Genomic DNA, 19852 nt, shown 5'->3' with positions numbered 1-19852 from the left:
ATTACCACTGGCTCCTGCAATAGGGATAAAAAATGCACAACACAGCCTGGCTTTCCAGAGTTAAAATAGATACAAGGGCAGTAAACAGGTCGACTGCAGCAGACAGATCCAATGTCAGAGCGAGAGGACTACATAGTTTCACCTGGAGGAGCACAACACAGAGAAACATCTGTTCTCAAAGGGAATGGTCAGGAAGGTCTAAAGCACCGAATCCATAAGCATGAGCTGTGGGACTGTTCATTTAGGGCAGGTTTTGCCACCTTTCTTGTGCCTGATCATCATTAAGGTCAAGGATCTGAATGCCATCCTTGCCAGCCCTTCATTCTGAGTGAGGTATAGAATTATAATCTGAATCAGGACTAATATCCATATTGAATAGTTTGATTCCATGGCTACAATAGAAAAAAAAATAAAATCCCAGAATACAAATACTCTCTGACTTCAAGGGATTCAGTATCCTTAGCAGAATACTTTGCTGTTTGGGTCCACCTTCCAAATTCAAATTCTTGTCCTGTTCCATGCTAAAACCCCACAGCTGCTATACACTTCAACAAAAACTACAGAGTACAGACATACCGCTTTCTTGTATGAGTGCAAAGCACAATCCAAGCCACAAAAACTAAGTCACACCTTCAGCAAATCTCAGATTATTACTAATAAACAGGCACAGTCCTGGTATAAACACAGCCAGCCATTTGCACGTTTAATTATAGAATATACCTCCATAATTTAATAGGATAATTATTGTTATTGTACTCCTCCTGGGAGTTACTTTTCTGAGGTAAAAGAGGCAGGAGAGCAGATCCTGAAAGCAGAAGGAGCAAGGCACCAGAGAGGTTTAGCACAGAAACACCAAAGAATGGTTGCTGTGCTGACCCTGTAACTCAGCTGAAGGCAACAGCCCAGCAAAAACAGGACTCTGCTAGGAGAACCGTGCCCTCTGCACCCAGCATTTGGACAAAAACCACCAGTCTTGCAAATGCACCTGTCCTCTGCAAACTGCTGACATGGCTGAGCGTTAATTCGGTGTAACTACAGAAGGGCCCAAGGCCATTTACGTGTGCCAATGAGTCAGCCTTTGGAGATGAAGAGGCTGCCTCGTTGGCCCAAGGAATACGGCACAGGCCGAGGACAGTTTCACACCCGCATCAGACGTATGCTTGATTGGTTTTAAGAGCTGCACTTGCTTACACATGGTCTGAGGTAGGTTTTGAGCCATAATAGCAGGTTAGCTAAATTGGTTATAAACAGGCTTTCTCACTGTGATCAGCTTTAGGATCACATTTAGGGCTTTTAATGGAGGGAGGATTCTGCTGGCAACTGGCCTGCACTGCCGCGCACTGGGGTGTTTGTGGTCAAACGAGCCCATTTTTTTGGTGGTGGGTTCCTGACCGGCTGTTCCTTCACCTCGAGAGGTGGCTGCCTGCCCTGCCTCAGCACAGGGAGCTGGCTCGCTGCCATCCTGCGGCTCAACCTCCCTTCCCGTCCCCTCTGCAATCTTACCCGGTTTCTATTCCCCACCGACCCCGATCCCTGACGCCAAGACAAACTGACACCCCTACCGGCAGCCCCCTCGCACCGCTCCCTGCGAGGGGACCGGCGGCACCGCCTCAGCCCGGCCGCGCACGCGCCCACGGGCGGTGCCCCAAGGCGCAGGCGCGCACGCACAGCCCGCCGTACACAAACGCGGGGCGGCCCCGGCCCGCGCCCCGCTGCGCATGCGCTGCCTGCGGTGGAAGGGGGGTGTGTGTGTGTTTTGCTCCCGCTCCCCCCTCACACCTGAGGCGCCCGCGGCGCATGCGCGGGGCCGGTCGGCGACGAGGGGCAGAGTGACAAGGCGGTGGCGGGGTGCGCAGGCGCAGGCGCGGCCGCCGCAGCCTGCGCAGGGAGCGTCGGTCGGGGTCGGGCTGGGGCTGGGTGCGCTGACGGGATGGACGAGGACGTGCTGACTACCCTGAAGATCCTCATCATCGGCGAGAGCGGCGTCGGCAAGTCCAGGTGAGGGGGCGCCCGCCTCCCCCGGCCTCTGCTGCCACGACGCGGGGCACCGGGCGGGCCCGGCTTAGTCCCCCCGCGGCGCCGCGTTGGACGACCCCACCTCGGCCTGGGCGCGGCCTGCCCTGGGGAGGGCTAGGCCCCGCGGGGGGGAGCTTCCTCGCTCCTTCTCGGCCAGCCCTCCTGCAGGCAGGGGGCTGCCCCTCCTCGGGGCTGCCGGCCTCTTCCGCAGCCCTCCCCCCGCCGCCGGCCCCGCGGCAGGGAGGGGAGAGCTGGTCTTTGCCTGACCCAGTTGGAAACTGAGACGAAGCAGAGCTCAGCCGGCCTGGCCAGGGCGATCTGGGCCTCCCTGTGTCCTGTGCAGCCTTGTGTCGCGTGAAGATGGGTGCGCTTTTAGATCCCCATGGCACTTTGGGGTTAATCTGGCCCACAATATGTACACGTAGAGTCACAAGTCACCCAGTATCGGGTGTAAGGGGTGGGCAGGGGCGTAGAAGGGAGGCAGTGAAGTAGTTCTACCACTGATTTTTTCTGCTGGCTAATTATACTCTTTGTCAAGTACTTCGAGGTTGTTTTCTTCCACTCCCCTTAACTGCCTGCCCTTCTCATGGCTTTTGTCTAAGCTACCTTTTTTGGTTTTTTATTTTTTTTCTTTTTTTGTTAGTGCCATAGATCTTAATAAAGGGGGATATAAATGTGGGAGGGCTTCTTGGAATGTACCACATTAGTCATGTCAGATTTCATGTTTTTGTGGCAGTAGTCAGAGGCTTCTACCATGACCATAAGTAACATATGAGTTGCTAATTAAAAAAACAACCCACCTTATTTGTTAAAAATCTGTCAGTTGCTCCTTTGAGTTAGCTGCTGAATTGTAATCTAGTACGGTAGGCCTCTGGTGATATGATCTAAGCAAATTTCTTTTAGTTGAGGTCATCTCTCTTATATGTGGCCATATGGAAGAATTTTTTCTGAAACAGTACACACAGTGTTTTTGTATACCTATTTATATGCTTATTTCTTCACATCAGAAAAGTTGTTTAAAGAGACTTTATGTAGAGGAAATAGAATTGCTATGGAATGATAATACTACAGTTGTTCAGGTACAGTGACTTAATATTGAACGTCTCCTGAGTTTGTGTCACTCACCTGTTACTTGGCTAGGAAAGGTCAGATGTTAAACTTGTATTAGCATGGCCCAGTAAGTGGTTGGAGTCCTGACTTCTGGACTAAATGCTGTCTAAAACCTGGTCCCTGTGAGTGTTCTGTACTTTGTAGAAGATGATATCTTCAGCTGAAAGAAAGGTGGGGAAAGTAGAAGTTGGCTGAGCTTAGCACTCAAGACTGATGTTTTTATTCTATTAGTAGTATGAGGGTTCCATATTTTTGTCCGTTTTGAGTTATGCTAGTTTTGGTTATAACTAAAAATAGCTACTTTTAAATAGCATCCTAATACAACCGTCTGAAGGTACCAGTAAAAACCTATGTGCCATCGATTTTTATTTTTTTAATTTTAATTATTCTTTGATAAATAAAGCTACCATTTGGTTTTGGGGTTCTGGAGTAAAGAAAAAAAGGTTGGTCTATGATTAACTTCCGAGTTGTCACCCAGCCTTATTAAAGTAAAGGAAATTCAGTAGTCACTTTTCTGTCAATGCAGCACTGTGTCCAAATGCTAAAAAGAACTTGGCTGCTAAATTCACATGCAAAAAGAGGAGAGTGAAAAAAACCACTCTGGTGGGGAGAAGACCAAAAAAATAAATAGGGCTTTGTGATGTTTCTCTAGCCTGGAAATGAATAGAAGCTGTCAGTTATAGCAAACAGCTGTCTGCCACATGTTAATATACACTTGCCACAGATGCATAAGACTGGTGATTTAAATAACTGTATGCTGAGAATCTTTATCTCTTACCAAAATATTTACATATTATTTTTTATTATGTATAGTGGCATTATGGGCACTTCTTTGAGGGACCCAACTACTATGGTGTGATGTGCTGATAAATCTTAGTTGTAGCTGTTCTTCTGGTAGCGAATATATCCATTAGGATAGGGGAAAATGTGTGTGTGAAAGTCCTTATGTACAAAAAGATACAAAATCGTAAAACAGTGGTGAGATAACTCTACTCTTCTGCATCTTTATTTCTGATGGGTGTGGTCATTACTATTCCAGTGCATGCCCAGTTCAAGGACTTATTTCTGGGGCGAAAAGCTGACTTGAAATTTTTGTCTCAAGCTTACAGAAATACTGTGTGAGGCAATATGAAACCAAAAAAATCTTACTTTTGTACTGAATTCTGGGAGAACAAAAATAGAATAAGATAGAAGTAAAATGGTTTGAGAAGCAGACCATGTGACTGTTTAGGCAACTGATTTGACAACTTTGTTTTCAGAGAGACATATTGGGTAATAGATGCAGAGAGGCCTGGGCTCTTTTAGAAAAGCATGTCTACTGAATTATTTTCATGTTCCCTTCATTGTTTTTTGTAGGAGAGAAATTACGGAAAAATGAGATGTGTTTTTATTTAGCTATGCGCTCTTGCTGTTACTTTCAAACTTGTAATTTATAGGCTTCTGGCAAGCTGCAGATGTGGTACAATAATAGTAACTTTTATTTTTCTTCCGTCCCTATCAGCCTTCTGCTGCGGTTCACAGATGATACATTCGACCCAGAACTTGCAGCAACGATCGGTAAGTACATGCTGATGCTACCTTAGAAAAATTTATACCAACTTCAGTACAAAATTGTAGTTTGTTCAGACTTGCCTGACAGGTAGGGAAGTTCAGACGTGTCGGCTTCTCTGTAAGGAAAGAATGATGTGGACACAGTTTTAGCATGCAGTGCTTATTGGTACAGAGCATTGATGGTACTGGCATGTAGTTTTCCCCTTTATGTAAAAATATATCCTTGGCTGGGGAAACAGATATAAATGTCACCCTTCACCATGAATATGCAAGTCATAGGTACGGGCAGTGAAAAGCTCTAATGGAACAACCTGCAGTTCACTGTTTGCCTGCATTTCAGGCTAAAATGGAAGTGTAAGAGCTACTGTTATGTCTCCTACTGATTTATCTGTGCAAGATAGCTGTTGAAGTATTTGAATATTGAATATTGCTGTCCAGAACTTGTGTTCTGTGTAATATGATACTTGTTAGCTATCTTAAGAAGACTTAAGACTCTTTTTAGTAGAGGCTGTTGGCTCTTGCAACTCCTGACAATACTAGAGTGTACTGGGCTTTCTGTGGCTTCTGCTTTTCCTCTACAGGGAGGAAATTACGATGTGTCTTTTTCTCTCCTACTTAGTGATCAGTTCCTTGGCAGCCAAACGCTTGAGAAAAATGGAAGAGAGCCAGGACTCTAAAGCTGCCGGGGAAAAAAACAGTGATGTGTCATTGCCATGTTGATATGATACCTACCATCAGTGAAGTCAGTTGTACTGGAGGAGAGTGACCCAGAATGCAGCATATACTAGGTAGACGGTTGTTAAAGGAAGCAAAATGAAATTTCTAAGAATGTGCTGCAGCTCTATGCCCAATTAATAACTGAAGTAATGGAAAATAGAGATGACTTTTCCACAATGCATTTCAATTGCATTTTTTACTTTCTCTGTAGGAAAAGTTCTGGCTAAAGACTTGTATCAAATTTGTTCTTTGAGTTCAGCTGTTGGTAAACAAAGCCAGCTCTAATTGGTTAAGAAGTCAATAAATTGATCTATTTTTCATTAATGTTAATAAGATAGAGGAGTGCTGTTTCATGTAAAGCACTGAGCAGCCAAGGGGAGGAACATGGCCTAGTTTTGTTCATTTCATTTCTTGTAAAAAAATTAACTTGCGCAAGTAGCCCTACCTCAGTTCATGAAGGAGGATGGCATGGAAGGAAACAGGAATGGAACAGAGCAGGTGGTGAAGATGGCAATTCTGTATTCTAATCTAAATACTTTTGGCACTGTATATACTTCAAATCATGTTACTTTCTTGGTATGTCAACCATGTGGGCCAGGAAGTCAGTACGGAATAGCTATTTCAGCTTTTGTGATGTTTTGGATACCAGTAGACTAGTTTGGTTTCAGTGTGGGCATCTTTATTGGTTTTGTGGGGTTTTTTTTGTTGTTTTTTTTCCCCTTAATTGTGGTTTTTTTTTTTCATTCTGCTGTTCATACATAATACTCTCTTTACCAATGTCAAAACCCCACATCAGTACGCTATTTGAGAAACTAAGGAATTATTTCCTGAAGTCATTCTTCCTCTTTGGAATTTGTCAAAATGCAGAACAGTATGTGTGGTAGCTAATTGTTGGCTGTTAAATAGCAACAACTCAAGGTTTACTGCTGGCAGGTACTACCCTGCCAGTAGTAGGGTCTTATGGTAAATCCTACCCTGCTTTGTTTCTGATATGGAAGAGGAGGAAAGGTACTCAATGTGAGCATTACTTAAAATAGAGTTTGAGTTCTGAAACAAATACACTAATCTGGAATGAACATGATCATTTGGCAGGAAAAGGAATTTTCCAGAGACTGAGCAAGTGCTGGCCTAGGTCGCCCTAGCTGTTAGACCCCTCTAGCTGATGTTCGTAGGAGTATTGTGCAGTAGAGCTACTGTGACCCTAGCTGTGAAAGTCCTATAGCATGGTGTGTGGAGCACTCATGGGATAGCAGATTTTCTTTCCTTCCCCCCTCCCTCCCACTTAACTGGAAGGGGAGCAGAATCTCAGTTGTTCTATTCGTTTTCTTTTTTCCTTTTTTTTAAATTACTAGGTGGTAGCACTGCCATTTTTCTGGTGAATGTATTGCTAAGAAGCAACGTGTCAGCTTTAAATTCAGGGCAGGATTTGTTGTTCATGTAGATAAAATACTTAGAGTGAGTTCTTAAACTGTTTATTGCTGCATGAACGCAGATCCTAGATGCCAAATTTAGGTACTTGCAATATGGTGAAATGCCAAAACACTTTGTGAACCTTGACCTGGATTTCTTTTTGTGCTGATTAAACACTATTTTGTTTTGAGTTTGGGGACAGAAGAGGTTTTTAAATAGTGTTAAGGCTTTCCTGTTGAGACTGCAGAGTATGGTACTTTTCCAAAATGAATGGATTGACTACAAATAATGTCATCTTTCAATGTAATCTACATATTGACTGCTGAACTGGTTGACTATATTGTGACTATATATATATTATTATTAGAAAGTGAAGAGATAACATGCTATATGTTTAAAAAAAAAAAAACCTGCAAAACAAAAACTGCACACAAAACCACAACACTGGGGAAAGTCTTGGCTGCAGCACAAGTGGTACCTTGCAATGACCTGTTGAAATGTACCTTATCTTTGTAGCTTGCACAAACCTACTAGGTGCAATTTAAATGACACCCTAAGCTGCTGTTTTGTGTGTGTTTTTCTCTTAGAATTTTAGAAAAATTCTGTGGTATTCTCAGAGGAATATGCTGCCTTGGGCAGATATTTTTACTTCAGTAGCTTCAGTTGGACTAGCCATGTTTTATTCAATCTAGTAGATCGCCTGTCCTTGCATTCTCTTGAGGCTAACTTGTTCACTGGGCTTCATCACATGGATCTTATCAAACTATATATATCCCAGTATTTTCTGTTTTCCTGACTGCTCATGCTTGTCTTTACTTGCTTGTTCTTTGTATGAGAGATTCTAGATAAGTGTTCAGTGCAATCCCTATTTCATAAGAGAAGTAATGTATTGCACAGATCTAATGTCTCTTAAGTTTTTAGCCTTCCTTGCACTTGGAGTCCTGCAACTCTAAGCTGTCCAACTTGTCAGTTACCTACAAGACAAACAATACAATCTAATTGATTTTGCACTTCCTGTAAATACGGCATGGCATATTGGTGTAAATGCGAGAGCAGCGTGGAGGTGACAGAGCTATTCTAGCAGACTGTAAGTCTGTAGTATGTTAGTGTGTAGTACTGAGGCAGTAGGTGTCAACACAGGAGTAGTCTAGTAGTACTGCCTTGCTTCTGGCTGCCTTGCAATGCATGGTGGAAAGCACTGTCAGCTTTCTGTTGTCAATGGTAGAAACATCACTCTTGCAAGCCCAGAACTGACACCTGTCACACAAACATGTCTGTATTTCACTGAAGTATTTAGGGAATGTAAGTACCCTGTTTGTTCAATTTGACAAGATACTCTTGAGCCCTGCATTTTTTTACTGAGCCCTGCATCTTATGACAGATTGATAATCAAAACCCTAGTTATTTAAAAGATATCTCTGTTAACAGGCTTTTGTATGTGTTGAGCTCTATTTGCCATGTCTTGATCACTTTAAAGGATATATTTGGCTATGCTATTGTTCATTTTCATACTTTTGCTTTTCAATAATCAGTCTATAACACATGGAGTTTATTCACTGTTATAATTTCTTAATTTACTTTCATTGTTCATGCAGAATTTAAAGCATTATCTTTTAGTTTTAAGCCAGCAGCAAGGCTAACATAAAGGTGTGTATGCATTTTCCATTAAATGAAAACTGCAGAACTCTGCAGGCACAAGATACTGAATCTATTTACTGAATGGGAAAAGGATACTATGGCTTCAAAATACACCTAATATGTTTGTCCTAAGAAAAAACGTTTTCCTTCTTGGCACTACTAGACATAATTTTGATTTGGTACGTTAAGTATCTGATAGGCTTGTAATATCTACAATTACGAGTTTTGATGTCAGACTAATGTATAAAAGAATGCAGTGTGAGCTGTTGGACATCCTGGCTGAGCAATGGTGATTTTTACAGTTTAGGGAAAGAACTATGCAATTAGAGTGGAAGAAGAGATTCTATTAGTCTAAAAGTTACTGCTGAGTGCTGAAAAATTGGCAGGACAGCATGTTCTTTACAATCAGTTTGAGTCCTTTTGCTAGCATAGCGGTCTTCTATGAACTAGGTAATGTTCTAAGAACTGGTGTTTAAAAAGAAGTTAATAGTGACTGTTCTTTTCTGTGAACATAACTCTAGAATAATGTACCATCCTTTTGCATGGCATGGAGCATTGTACTACTGCTAAATTAGGGACTAAGAGCCTGTTGTTTTTTTTTCCTTAGTCACTGAGCATGGTATTGGCGAGTCCTTGGTGTTGCTGGAATTCCTGTAAGAGATACACTGTGTGTTTGAATCATCTGAAACTTATTTGACATATTTTTTTAGAGGAATTACTGTCATCTAACATAATTTCTCGCAGGGTAGTAATCATGTAGTAGATGAGTCTCTGTCTGTATTGGTTTACCTCCATATGATCACCTTGATGGGACTTGGTCAGATTTTTTGAGATAGGGAAACAGCAAATAGCTACATGACTGCAGCTTCCCTCTTTATTTCGAAAGTATGTTGTTCCTGAAGACCATGGACATACTTAAGGAGAACACATGTACAAGTAACGAATAGGATGTTAATACACTTGAATTATAAACTTGAATATTTGTCCTGGAATACGTGCTTTAATACAGGAAACATAGTATTTGCCTTACTTCCATAAAATATTTTGAGTCAATGGCTTAAATGGCCCTTAGGCTTTTGTAAAAGCCTGTCAGAAACAAAGCCTTGAGTTTTGAGCAAGGTTCATAAATAGCTAAAGAAACTTACTCCTCCTGCTCCTGTCAAAACACAACTTACTTTCTGAGTTTTTTTTTTTTTCTTTTTTCCCTTGCTCTTTACTTTGTCTTTCAAAAATAGTTGTAGTATGTTTGAAGAACTAAAATACTTTTCCTCCTCTAGGTGTGGACTTCAAGGTGAAGACTATTTCAGTTGATGGAAACAAAGCTAAACTGGCAATATGGGTAAGTCTCTCCTAAGTTCTTAAAGTATTGCTTTGCTTTAGGAATAGTGATGGCTTGTATAATATACAGCTTATGTAGAATCCTTTTCTCTTTAATATGAAGGTGGTCTGGACGAGTGTGAAGTTAATACTGAACCATTCTGAAGGTGGAATGAGCTGTGGGACAGCTGGCTAAAGGGGCAATTCTGTTGCCTATGAGCTGCTTCTGCAGCACCATTTCTGGGTCTGGTTGAGATAGTAGTAGAGGAAAAAGAGGAATAAAATGGTACTAAATCAGTCAAACTTTAAAACAGTGTGGCCATTCCTAGATTATTTTTTTATTAAAGGAGTAATTAATTGTTTCACTTCTAAAGAGTTAGGCCTCATTAATCTAAGACTTCCCTGTATACATCATTCTTGTCTGTACTTCACAGGTTTCAGAAGGGTGCACTGCTTAACGTAAAATGTTTTAGGCAAAATTTAGTAGTGTATTAATAGGTTAAGAATTACTGTTGCATGCTCAATTTATGTTCAAATGTTACCTCTCAAAAGAATTTTTAGCCTAAAAACTTCATAGCGCTCATACAGTGACTTTTATAGGCTCAAGGTCAATGTTATTTGCAGCAGAAGCAGCTGAAAGAGAGAGAGGCAGTGTTTGTAATCTCAGCCTTAGTGTTCAACATCTACTCTAGTTAAAAGTAGAATTTCTAAATTCATGGCAAGTGAAGGAAGAAAAAATACTTCCAAGCTTTTTTAAACTTTCTCCATTCTGCAAACCAGCCTTCACGCTTCTGTGACTTGAAGCACCTTTTGAATGTTCAGACTCAGTTGTGACTTTTTGTTAGCAAGAAGAATAAAACCTTGTTTCTCATATAAGCAAGATACCTGACCTGACTGCTTCCTTGCAAAGTAGTAGTGGAACATGAAATGTATATTGCAATACTTCTGTTGCTTTGAGGGTATTTTATATCTCCACTAACAAACAGGACTTCTGTCTTAATGTGACAATTGGGTTTGGCAAGGAAAAGAACTGCAACAACTTGACAGACACATAGACATACAGGAGGAAAACCATACTGATAGCAGAATGATAAGTGATCATGAGATGGAAAATATTACATAGGACAAATTCAGGGTTTATCTTCTTTCATAATAATAATATAAGAAATAATTCTGAGATAAACTGGAAAAAAAAAGCTTGTAAAGAAAGGTGTGTCATGATACAAAACCAGTTTGAGATGTGTGGGATTCGCTGAGTGATGTGTAGAATGTTGGAAGTCCAGTTTAGTTATTCATGTTCTTCAGCAGGGAGCCGTTTTGAATCCACAGTGTTTCATGTGTTGCTTCTAACTTGGAGTAACTTGGATGAAGTTATTTAAATCTTCTCTGCATAAAGTCTGCAATGAGTGTGCACTGTAAATTAATTTCTGATAAGAAAACAGCATTCTAAACTTTTTTTGCCGAGCCGTTGACACTTTAAATTTGAGGATGTAGATTCAGCTTTACTTAAAAACAGGAAAACCTCTGATTTATTTCTTGTTGTTCTCTGTCGTAGCATGTTAAATGCTTTTACCCTGTCACTGAATGAAATCTAATTGGACCAAGGTGATTGAAGTGAGGGAAATAGTTTCATTGCCGTGGGTTTTGATGCTTGTTACAATATCTTAGTACTGCAGCTATGCTTCTTTCTTGCTGGTTGCTGCCATACTAGCTGTAGAGCAAATGCTTCTGCAGAAATGGCTATTTTATTGCTATATAGTCCAGTTATTTAGTACACCTAACAGTTTAAAGGTGTTTCCCAGGACAGACTATGTAAAATCTCAAAGTTAACGTGCAGTCAAACAGCAGGGGAGGGTATAAACTCAGTTAATCTGGTAGTTGAATATACTTTGAATCTTATTTTGTATGTTCATTAGAAGCAGAATAACTGAAAACTAAACTAGATTCTGCTCAAATTCTGAATAATGGAACTTTCTGAATGGCTTTTTAGGATACTGCAGGTCAGGAGCGGTTCAGAACATTAACACCCAGTTACTATAGAGGTGCACAAGGTGTTATCCTAGGTAAGTATAGCTTTGCATGCTATTTTGAATAAGTTTGTGATTTTCTCATGTATATACAAACTCATATAGCCTTTCTGTAATGTCTAATTAATATTAAAAATCATTGTGTTGAACAATCTGTATATTAAAGGATCCTGACTTTGATGTCTGACCTCTTTCTCATGTAGTCAGTCTCACTGGCCTGAGAACCACTGATTTTTGCATGAGATTAAAAGCTACTGCTATTTGAAGGGATAGCTTGGAGCTGTCTCTGTGCTGCCAGGAGTTTGCCTTTTACTTATTACTTTTGTTTTATGCCTGTCCTTACTAAGCCCAGAGTGGGAAAAAAAAATAATAAAAAATTACCTTCTCAGTGTATTCTTTCTGTATCAGTATGTGTACAGCTTTCTCTTTTTCTTCTTCTGTTCCTTTTTCCTAATGAAATTAATAAAACACTGTGGAGTCCATCTGGGATTTTTTGCTACTTGTGTCCCCATACTGATGGGATGTTACACAGTCAGAATTGCTTAGAAGACTAGCTGGGAGCATAAAAAGCATCAATCTGTATGAGAGAAACCCAGGTCAAACTCCATAATTGCAACTTCACAGTGAAGTCTGTTTTACTTTTCTTTTGTATGTGGAAGCCTGTTAACTAGGCACTAAGCTTTGAAGTTCTGCTTCTCCACTGCTAGAAGTGAGGAGCAGGGAAGTAAGTTTTAAGTTTTTTGAAGGTGTGTCTGACTTGAGATATTATTGGTAAGTTATTGTGCCCAGTTAAATTATGTAACTTGGAATAACCTCTGTTATGAGACTTCCTGGTAGGTTTTATTTTGTATGTTCTGTTTCCCAAGTCTGAGTTGCGTTATCTTCCTGGTATAGGAAGATGCTGTCAAGGCATGTCTTGTCAAGTCACTTAATTGCTGCCACCAAACCTGCCACTCTGTGTTGAAAGCTGTAAAAGTAAACAAGCACTGTTCGGAAGCTAGAAAGTTCTGCTGTTGAGATTTGTGCGCTCATTTTATTTAATATATAATCTTCTCTTGACTATTTCTTTGTTAAAGTACTTCCTAAAAATAAGGTCGTTCATGCAAGCCAAGCTATAGGTTTGATTAAAACCAACTGTTTATTCCTGTCTGCACATGGGATGTGAGAATGAAGGAAAAAATACTTTCATAGCTTGAAATGGTAGCTATTAGATAGTTGCTGGGTAGTGGATTTTAGGTTTAACAGGGTCTGCTTTTTGTTTGCCCTTTTTGCTCCTAGCATGGCTTATTACTTATATCCCACACAAATGCTAAATAGTTTGAAACACTAAAATGCTGAAAATTTAGTAGTTCAATGGTATTTATGAAGATTTGGTGACCAGTTTACTTTTTTAGCTAATTCAGTAACATAGTAGTGGTGTTATACAAGCCTTAATTATCACTAATTAACTCAGTGCAGAGTGTCGTGCCATCCTCTTTGCATACCTTTTGTGTAGTGATGTTAATAAGTATCCTACTTCAGGAGTCTGCAACTGTAGAATTCGTTGTATAGTCTTTAGCTTGTAAGTAGGATGTCTCAAATTAGTCTGAGAACTGTAGATGACTGAATCTTAGAGTTGCTCTGCATTAGTACCATCAGTGACTTGAGCTGGTGCATATTCAGCTTTTTTCCAGTTGTTGTCTTTGTAGTAAGTAAATAGAATCCTTGGGGCACCTTCAGTCTTTTAATTCAAAAAGACATAATTTTTGCTCCTTTTGGAAAAATACTGTGGAAATAATATTGCTAATATTTTTCAGTTTATGATGTCACGAGAAGAGATACTTTTGTCAAGCTGGATAACTGGTTAAATGAACTGGAAACGTACTGCACAAGGAATGACATAGTGAAAATGCTAGTTGGAAACAAAATTGATAAGGTAAACTGAATTCAACTGCAGTAAGTAATCTGTTGGTGTGATTTGTTAATAATGCATATTAATGCTATGTCTTATTATAGGAAAACCGTGAAGTTGACAGAAATGAAGGTCTCAAATTTGCAAGAAAACATTCCATGTTGTTCATAGGTATGGTATAGACATTTGCAGAACTCTTACTTGATTTTTGCTACATAATGAAAAGCACTGCTTCTGTAGGACTGATAGTCCTTTTACATACAGTCCAATTAATGATATTCGTCAGATGCAGTAGGTACAAAGACAATAGGTATTCCCACTTTCCCATTTTCTTAAAATTGTCCCTAAATATGTCCAGATACGTATTCGAACTGTGGATGAGTATACTGAAATGCATAACAATTAAGGGCTGAATACAGACTCTACTGTAGTCTGACAGAACTTGTTTTAAGTTTGGGCTTTTGTCTGATTTCTTTTCCTAGCCTACTTGCTAAATTAATAACAGAAGCAAAATGAAAGAGGGAAAACTGTACTAGTGGCCAGCTCTCAATACAGCAAAAGAGCTGGTACTTGGCAGAAATCTGTATTAGAATTGGGATGTAAAAAGAGGTAGGAATATAATTAACTTACAAATGGTGGGTGGGATTGAATAATGACATAATCATGACTGGAACAAATATGTTGGTCTCACCTTGCTGCAAAATGAGATGGGTCTTGTAGGCAAAGCCTTGTAATGATAAATTAAAGTGGGTGGTGAAGCGATTCTTTATGCATAAGTTTATTACATGTTTTATTTAAGGATCAGCAGGGATTACTTTATAGGATGACTCCAGTAGCAGAGCAGTTTATTGACGTGTCCTGTACTTAGACTTATGTTCCTCATCTCTGACTGATGACATATCTTTGTCTAGTACCTTGCTGTGTTTCTTTTTGGCTACAGTGTCAGATATGGAAATAGAAGCTTAAAGTTAAAGCACAAGCTGTTAAGTGCATGCAATATGAAAAGAAACATGAAAATTAAACTATAACTAAATACACATATCTGCATGGCTGTGTAGAAGAACAGGGTGAGCCCTAGTGGGACTGAACAATTTTGGATGGTATCTGTTGCTGTCCTAATACACCTTGTGGGCAAATTTCTTGGGCTTAGCCAAAATAAGGCTCCTGAGTTAAATTACCTAGAATTCTGCTAACTGCAGAAGAAATGAGATCCCTTATTGCTTTTTATCAGATCAGCTTTATCATGGAGGCTGACCCAGAATACTACAGTGTGGATCCTGGCTTCTTATGGTACGGTGGTACTGCAGTTCTGACTAATGTACAGAACTGAATTACAGACAGCAACCAGGTTTATCGGACATCTTAACTTAGTAGAACTGTCCTTTCTTCTTACTGAAGTGCTTTCCACAGAAAAATAAGGCTAAGCTGCAGCTGTCTCCATATATTCTAGTGACATTCAACTTGGCAGCTCTTCTATTAAGAGTCTTTTGAGGTGCTGCCTTATGTGGTGACAGAAACCTGCATACCTGCTAATTTTGGCACTGCTATGTTATAGAATATATTGTAGTCTAGGTTGTTGAGATTTAACTGAAAGAAATACTAAACAAGTTACTGGAACCTATGCTAACACTTGACTTCTTGCGTTCCTTCTCCAGAGGCAAGTGCAAAAACATGTGATGGTGTACAGTGTGCCTTTGAAGAACTTGTTGAAAAAATCATTCAGACTCCTGGACTGTGGGAGAGTGAAAGCCAAAACAGAGGTGTAAAGTTATCAAACAAGGAAGAAGGATATGGAGGAGGAGGAGCATGTGGTGGATATTGTTCTATGTTATAAACTTTGGGAAGCTTATTCTTTGCATATTTAAACAGATAGTGACATCTTTCTGTACATAAATTCATTAAATGCTATTTTTAGGGACCTCGCAGTTTGCACATATTTGTTTTGTATCATGGCAGTGAACACTTGTAGGAGAAATGTTCTGCAGCTTTCCCAGTTTGAAAATGTTATGGTAAGCATGCCCAATTTGCAATCTTCAGGTTTTTATAAGTAGCATAAATAATGTGCAAGAACAGATGCACTAAAACATTTTACGACTGTATACATTCATCATGTAACTATTCTAAACAAATCCATCTAACAGAAACACATTACTGCATTGTCTGCTCTCTGTCTTATTTTTAAATACTCTTGAAATTATAGAACTATATAGTGTGCACAGATCTTGAAAACAGTGTGAGCTATAAATGTTACATTTCATCTCTTCTAGTAAATGCTTTTTTTATGGTATTAAAAACAGCAAGATTATACAGTTCTTAGACAAATCTGCAAAATTTTTGTCTTTTAGCAGAGCTGTCTAAAATACAAATTGGCACAGGCCATAGGTGGTATCAGCACCTTCTTGAAGAGATGCTTTGAAACCTTCCTTTGCTAAGCTGGGAGACACCATTTTTTCTTTTTAATCATCACTTCAGTTGATGGTTTAACTGGAGTTTTAATCTTGTGATATTTATATACTAAATTTGTGGTACTCTTGCACTCTTGGTTTTTATGATGTGGTCTACTCTAGACTTGCTGTAGAAAGTCTTCATTTTTGGCAAGGGGTCTGAATGACATCTTTGTTCTTTCATTGTGAATCAATTTGCCACACTTCAGTACAGATGCCTGATTTTCTTAGTGTTTGTAATATAACTTTATCTCAAACCATAGCTCACTGTGGCTGTGAAGATCTCTGTCACGTCTGCTTTGTGTGGCTACTTGTTCAGAAATAAAACTTCCTGTCACAGACACTAAATGAGAAGCCATAGGGCCTCTTGATCTCTGTATGGAAAAATACTACTGCAGTGAGTATTCACTTGAATTTACTGTATCAAAGCCAATGGTTTGTTTCAGAAGACTTGTATAGACTAATAAATTTTTTTTCCACAGTATTCAACTTTTCTAACCTCTTCCTATTGTAGAGTTGTATATTTTCTAGCACATACAGTTTAAACAAGGTCACTTCTTAGAGACAAATTATTTCTGATTTCTGAAGGCCAAGACAAGGATGTTGTGTTGTGGTTTTATTATTTTTTTTTTTTAATAATCACTATAGTGCAATCGGTAACTGAACTATTGGGCAGTTTCTTGTAAATAAAGTGAATTACAACCTTTTATTACTGCAAGGTTTTGTGTAAATGTCCGCATACATGATCTGTATTTTGCAGCAGGTCTTGGCTGCTTCTGTTAAAATACACTTTTTTCTTCATGCAGAAACTTTGTTTTCTATTCTGTTTTTACACTTGCTAGAAAAAAAAAACAAAATTTGAAGACTTAACCATGCTAGTTGTTTTTACAAAATATTGTATCTATAGTATTGTTAATGTAGTAGGATAATTTAAATATGTAAATGTAATATTAAATATACATACGTATTGTATTAAAATACTAGATTTGTATAACTGTTTCATGCAGAATATGTGGGCTGAGCAAATCTTGTTTGGTAGCGTTGAGGTCAAAGGACTTCTTGTTTTGATTAGCTAGTGGTAGAGGAAACTTGTAGGAGCATTAAAACTCTGAATAACTTAATTATGTTAGTATTATTTCAGTAATACTGGGCAAGTATCATAATGCTGGCAGATGCCTGTATAGGTATTTCCATACCTACTTTCCTCCTAGTCTGGGTGCATCCCTATGTTAAGAGACTTAACTTTCAGTTTCTCATAAAAGGTCCTTTTATCACAGGACCTGGATTCATCTTTCATTCTGCCTTTGTCAGATCTGACAGCTCTTGTCAAAGGAAGGAGCTGCAGGGTACTCTGAATAGCGGGTATTGTTCTGCAAAAGAATCCAGTCGTTTGCTCCCTCTTTCCCTGCAAAAGTTTTCTGGGGTCAGAGAAGTATTCTGAAACAGCATATTTAATGAAACAGTTAGAAAAGAAGTTAGGCAGCTTTTTTTTTTTTTTAAAAAAAAAAAAATGTTTTCCAATCAACTTGCAGCTAGGTTCTCTCTCTTCATCTTTTAAGCATGTTTGGTTATGCCCCTAAGGAATGGCTTTTCCAAGCATCTCACCTCCTTTCTTCATCACTGTCAAGAAGCTGTGTACTGGAGGGGCTGGGTCCCTGTGCTTCCAGTATCTGTTAGAGCAAATCTACCATCAGCTACTCCTACTCTGCTACATTTCTTTTTAGCCCTTCCTCTTCTCTTTCCTTTTTTTTTTTTTTTTTTTTTTTGGGTGGGGGAGCTGTCATCTTTCAAGTAAGGCTATTCCCATACTTTCAAAGTTCTTTCAAAGTTGTTTTCCCTCTTTGCAGGTCAGAATTGTATCACCATTATCTCCAAGTGCACTTTCACTGTTGTATTGAAACTTGCAGGCTGTATCATAACCTCTGCTTAATACTGATTTAAGCCTACATCTCTGTGGAGTGTTGATTATTGCAGTGGAGGAGTATGCACGAGAGATCCTTCAGTCTTCCTCAGTAGGTAGCTGAGGGGTAACAGGGATAGCTATTGTTTGTTCTTCATCAGGTAATGAGAATGTGTCCATTTCCATGGCAGATAGTTTATAAGGAAATACTAAACTAGAATGAGATAACTGGGAAATCTTACTTGATTGGGAAAGACAGTTAAAACTGAAGTTGTTTCCAGTTCATTTACTCCGTAGTCAATATTAAAAATACTGACTAGTAGTTAAGTACTTGTGGCTGGCAGAGGTTTTCCGTAGCCTTTATACTAACCTGGAAGAATATGGCATAGCAGCTGAATCTTCTTGAACTTAAACTTGAGAATATTGCTAAGTGTTGTTATGGTTGTGCCTTGGATTTCTTCTACTGCTCTAAAAAAAAGAGGTGGTAAAGGTCTGAGGTGGAGATTTCAAGATGCTTTTTTCTTATTGCTAGCAGGGCTTTTATCCAAACTGCAGCATCAGTTTCCTGTTCTCCTGCTGTAATAATGAGATCAACATCTGGCTCAAAGTAAGTCGTAACAAAATGAAAACGTGAGTTCAATAAGTCCCCAAAGAATACCAATGACTTTCTCATCAACCTTGGCAGAACTTCAGGAAACGGTGGTCTTGGTGCCATCGCATACCACAGCGGGGACCGCTCTGTGCTTCATTTTGTTTGCCAGTAACCTGAAGGATGTATAGTGAACTACAGTAATCCTTCTAATCATGCCCCATAGTTTAGCGTAATAGTTCTGTGTTTTGAGGCTGAACTGGATGCGTTTTTTTCAAACACTTTAAAACTTGGGCAGCCTACGTAGTGATCAGCACAGGTTACTGCTATTTAGCGACTGAAGGATTGATATAAATAGTCAAGGTGCTGCATCCAGCCCATACTTGCTGTCTTGCTCAAAGCTCCTGTAGTAGTTTTCAGTGTCTTGCTGTCCTTCAGGACGGTGTCAAGAAGCAACATTAATATGAGCAGGGCTTTTTCATGTTGCCAGACAAATCGTTGCATGGTTTTCAGAGCTAGTTGAGCCTTCAAGGGCAAAATACAAGGTGTTTTTCCTGGTTGCTTTCCAACAGCATTAGCTTTTAGGCAAAAAAGAAGCTGTCCATTAAAACTGTTTCAAATTTTTTTAAGGTTTCCACATACCTTGCTCTTGAGTACCTGTGGCACCTTAATTAAAAATTGATGAAGGGTTATACAGGCAAAGAACTGTGAAGGCGTGTTTCCACACTACTGCATCCTTACATTCTGTGGCTGACTTCTATGCAAGGGTAAGAAGTTTTGTCCTTGTGCCGGAGTAACATCTGGTCCTTTCTGTTGGAGTTAAAGTGGTCATGGTGATTAACTACTGAAGATTTTTTTTTTCTCGTGCTACTGGTTTGTAGCACCTGTGCACATGTACAATGATAGCAAAATTCCTAGGAAAGTTCTAGAACTCTTGGGCTCTAGGTCTTTATTTTAGAAGCTCAAAAAAAACTGAAGGAGGCTTAAAATAAAAAGTGTCAAATCATGATTGGAAGGAAACTTTTCTAGCGTTTCCTGTGTATGATCAGCTCTGGATGTACTTGGTTCTGGGACAAGTCTTCTGGTTGGATCCTTTTGACAGGAGTGGTTGGTTCCCGGTTCTTAGTGCTTGTCAGGCTGGACTTTCTGATCTGAGGAGTGTGGCTATCAAGATGTTCATGACAGCGTAAATCTTGTTCTTTAACATAGCTGGAGTGAGTTACTTACGATTTAGGATTAGGA

The 19852-nt window shown here is 39.5% G+C and overlaps 1 protein-coding gene across 1 annotated transcript; it reads left to right on the top strand.

Annotated features, from left to right (window-relative positions):
• Positions 1 to 1826: 1826 nt before the first annotated feature.
• On the top strand, positions 1827 to 17058 carry RAB18 (RAB18, member RAS oncogene family). The gene is made up of 7 exons (XM_063324590.1): positions 1827 to 1998; positions 4628 to 4683; positions 9720 to 9781; positions 11750 to 11822; positions 13583 to 13701; positions 13782 to 13848; positions 15333 to 17058. The coding sequence occupies exons 1-7, from the start codon at positions 1931 to 1933 to the stop codon at positions 15509 to 15511; spliced, it is 624 nt and encodes a 207-aa protein (XP_063180660.1). The 5' UTR covers positions 1827 to 1930; the 3' UTR covers positions 15512 to 17058.
• The last annotated feature ends 2794 nt before the right edge of the window (positions 17059 to 19852 follow it).

The sequence above is a fragment of the Chroicocephalus ridibundus genome, chromosome 2 (assembly GCF_963924245.1).
Source record: "Chroicocephalus ridibundus chromosome 2, bChrRid1.1, whole genome shotgun sequence".
NCBI lineage: Eukaryota > Metazoa > Chordata > Aves > Charadriiformes > Laridae > Chroicocephalus > Chroicocephalus ridibundus.
Note: the sequence above shows the minus strand (reverse complement) of the source record. Positions and strands in the feature narration are given on the sequence as shown.

What these genes read in the sequence shown, in the direction of transcription:
- RAB18 (XM_063324590.1), top strand. Translation starts at nt 1,931, where the DNA reads ATGGACGAGGACGTGCTGACTACCCTGAAGATCCTCATCATCGGCGAG. An exon ending in AGAACTTGCAGCAACGATCG is followed by an intron (nt 4,684 to 9,719) that starts GTAAGTACATGC and finishes TTCCTCCTCTAG; the next exon opens with GTGTGGACTTCAAGGTGAAG. An exon ending in ACATTCCATGTTGTTCATAG is followed by an intron (nt 13,849 to 15,332) that starts GTATGGTATAGA and finishes TTCCTTCTCCAG; the next exon opens with AGGCAAGTGCAAAAACATGT.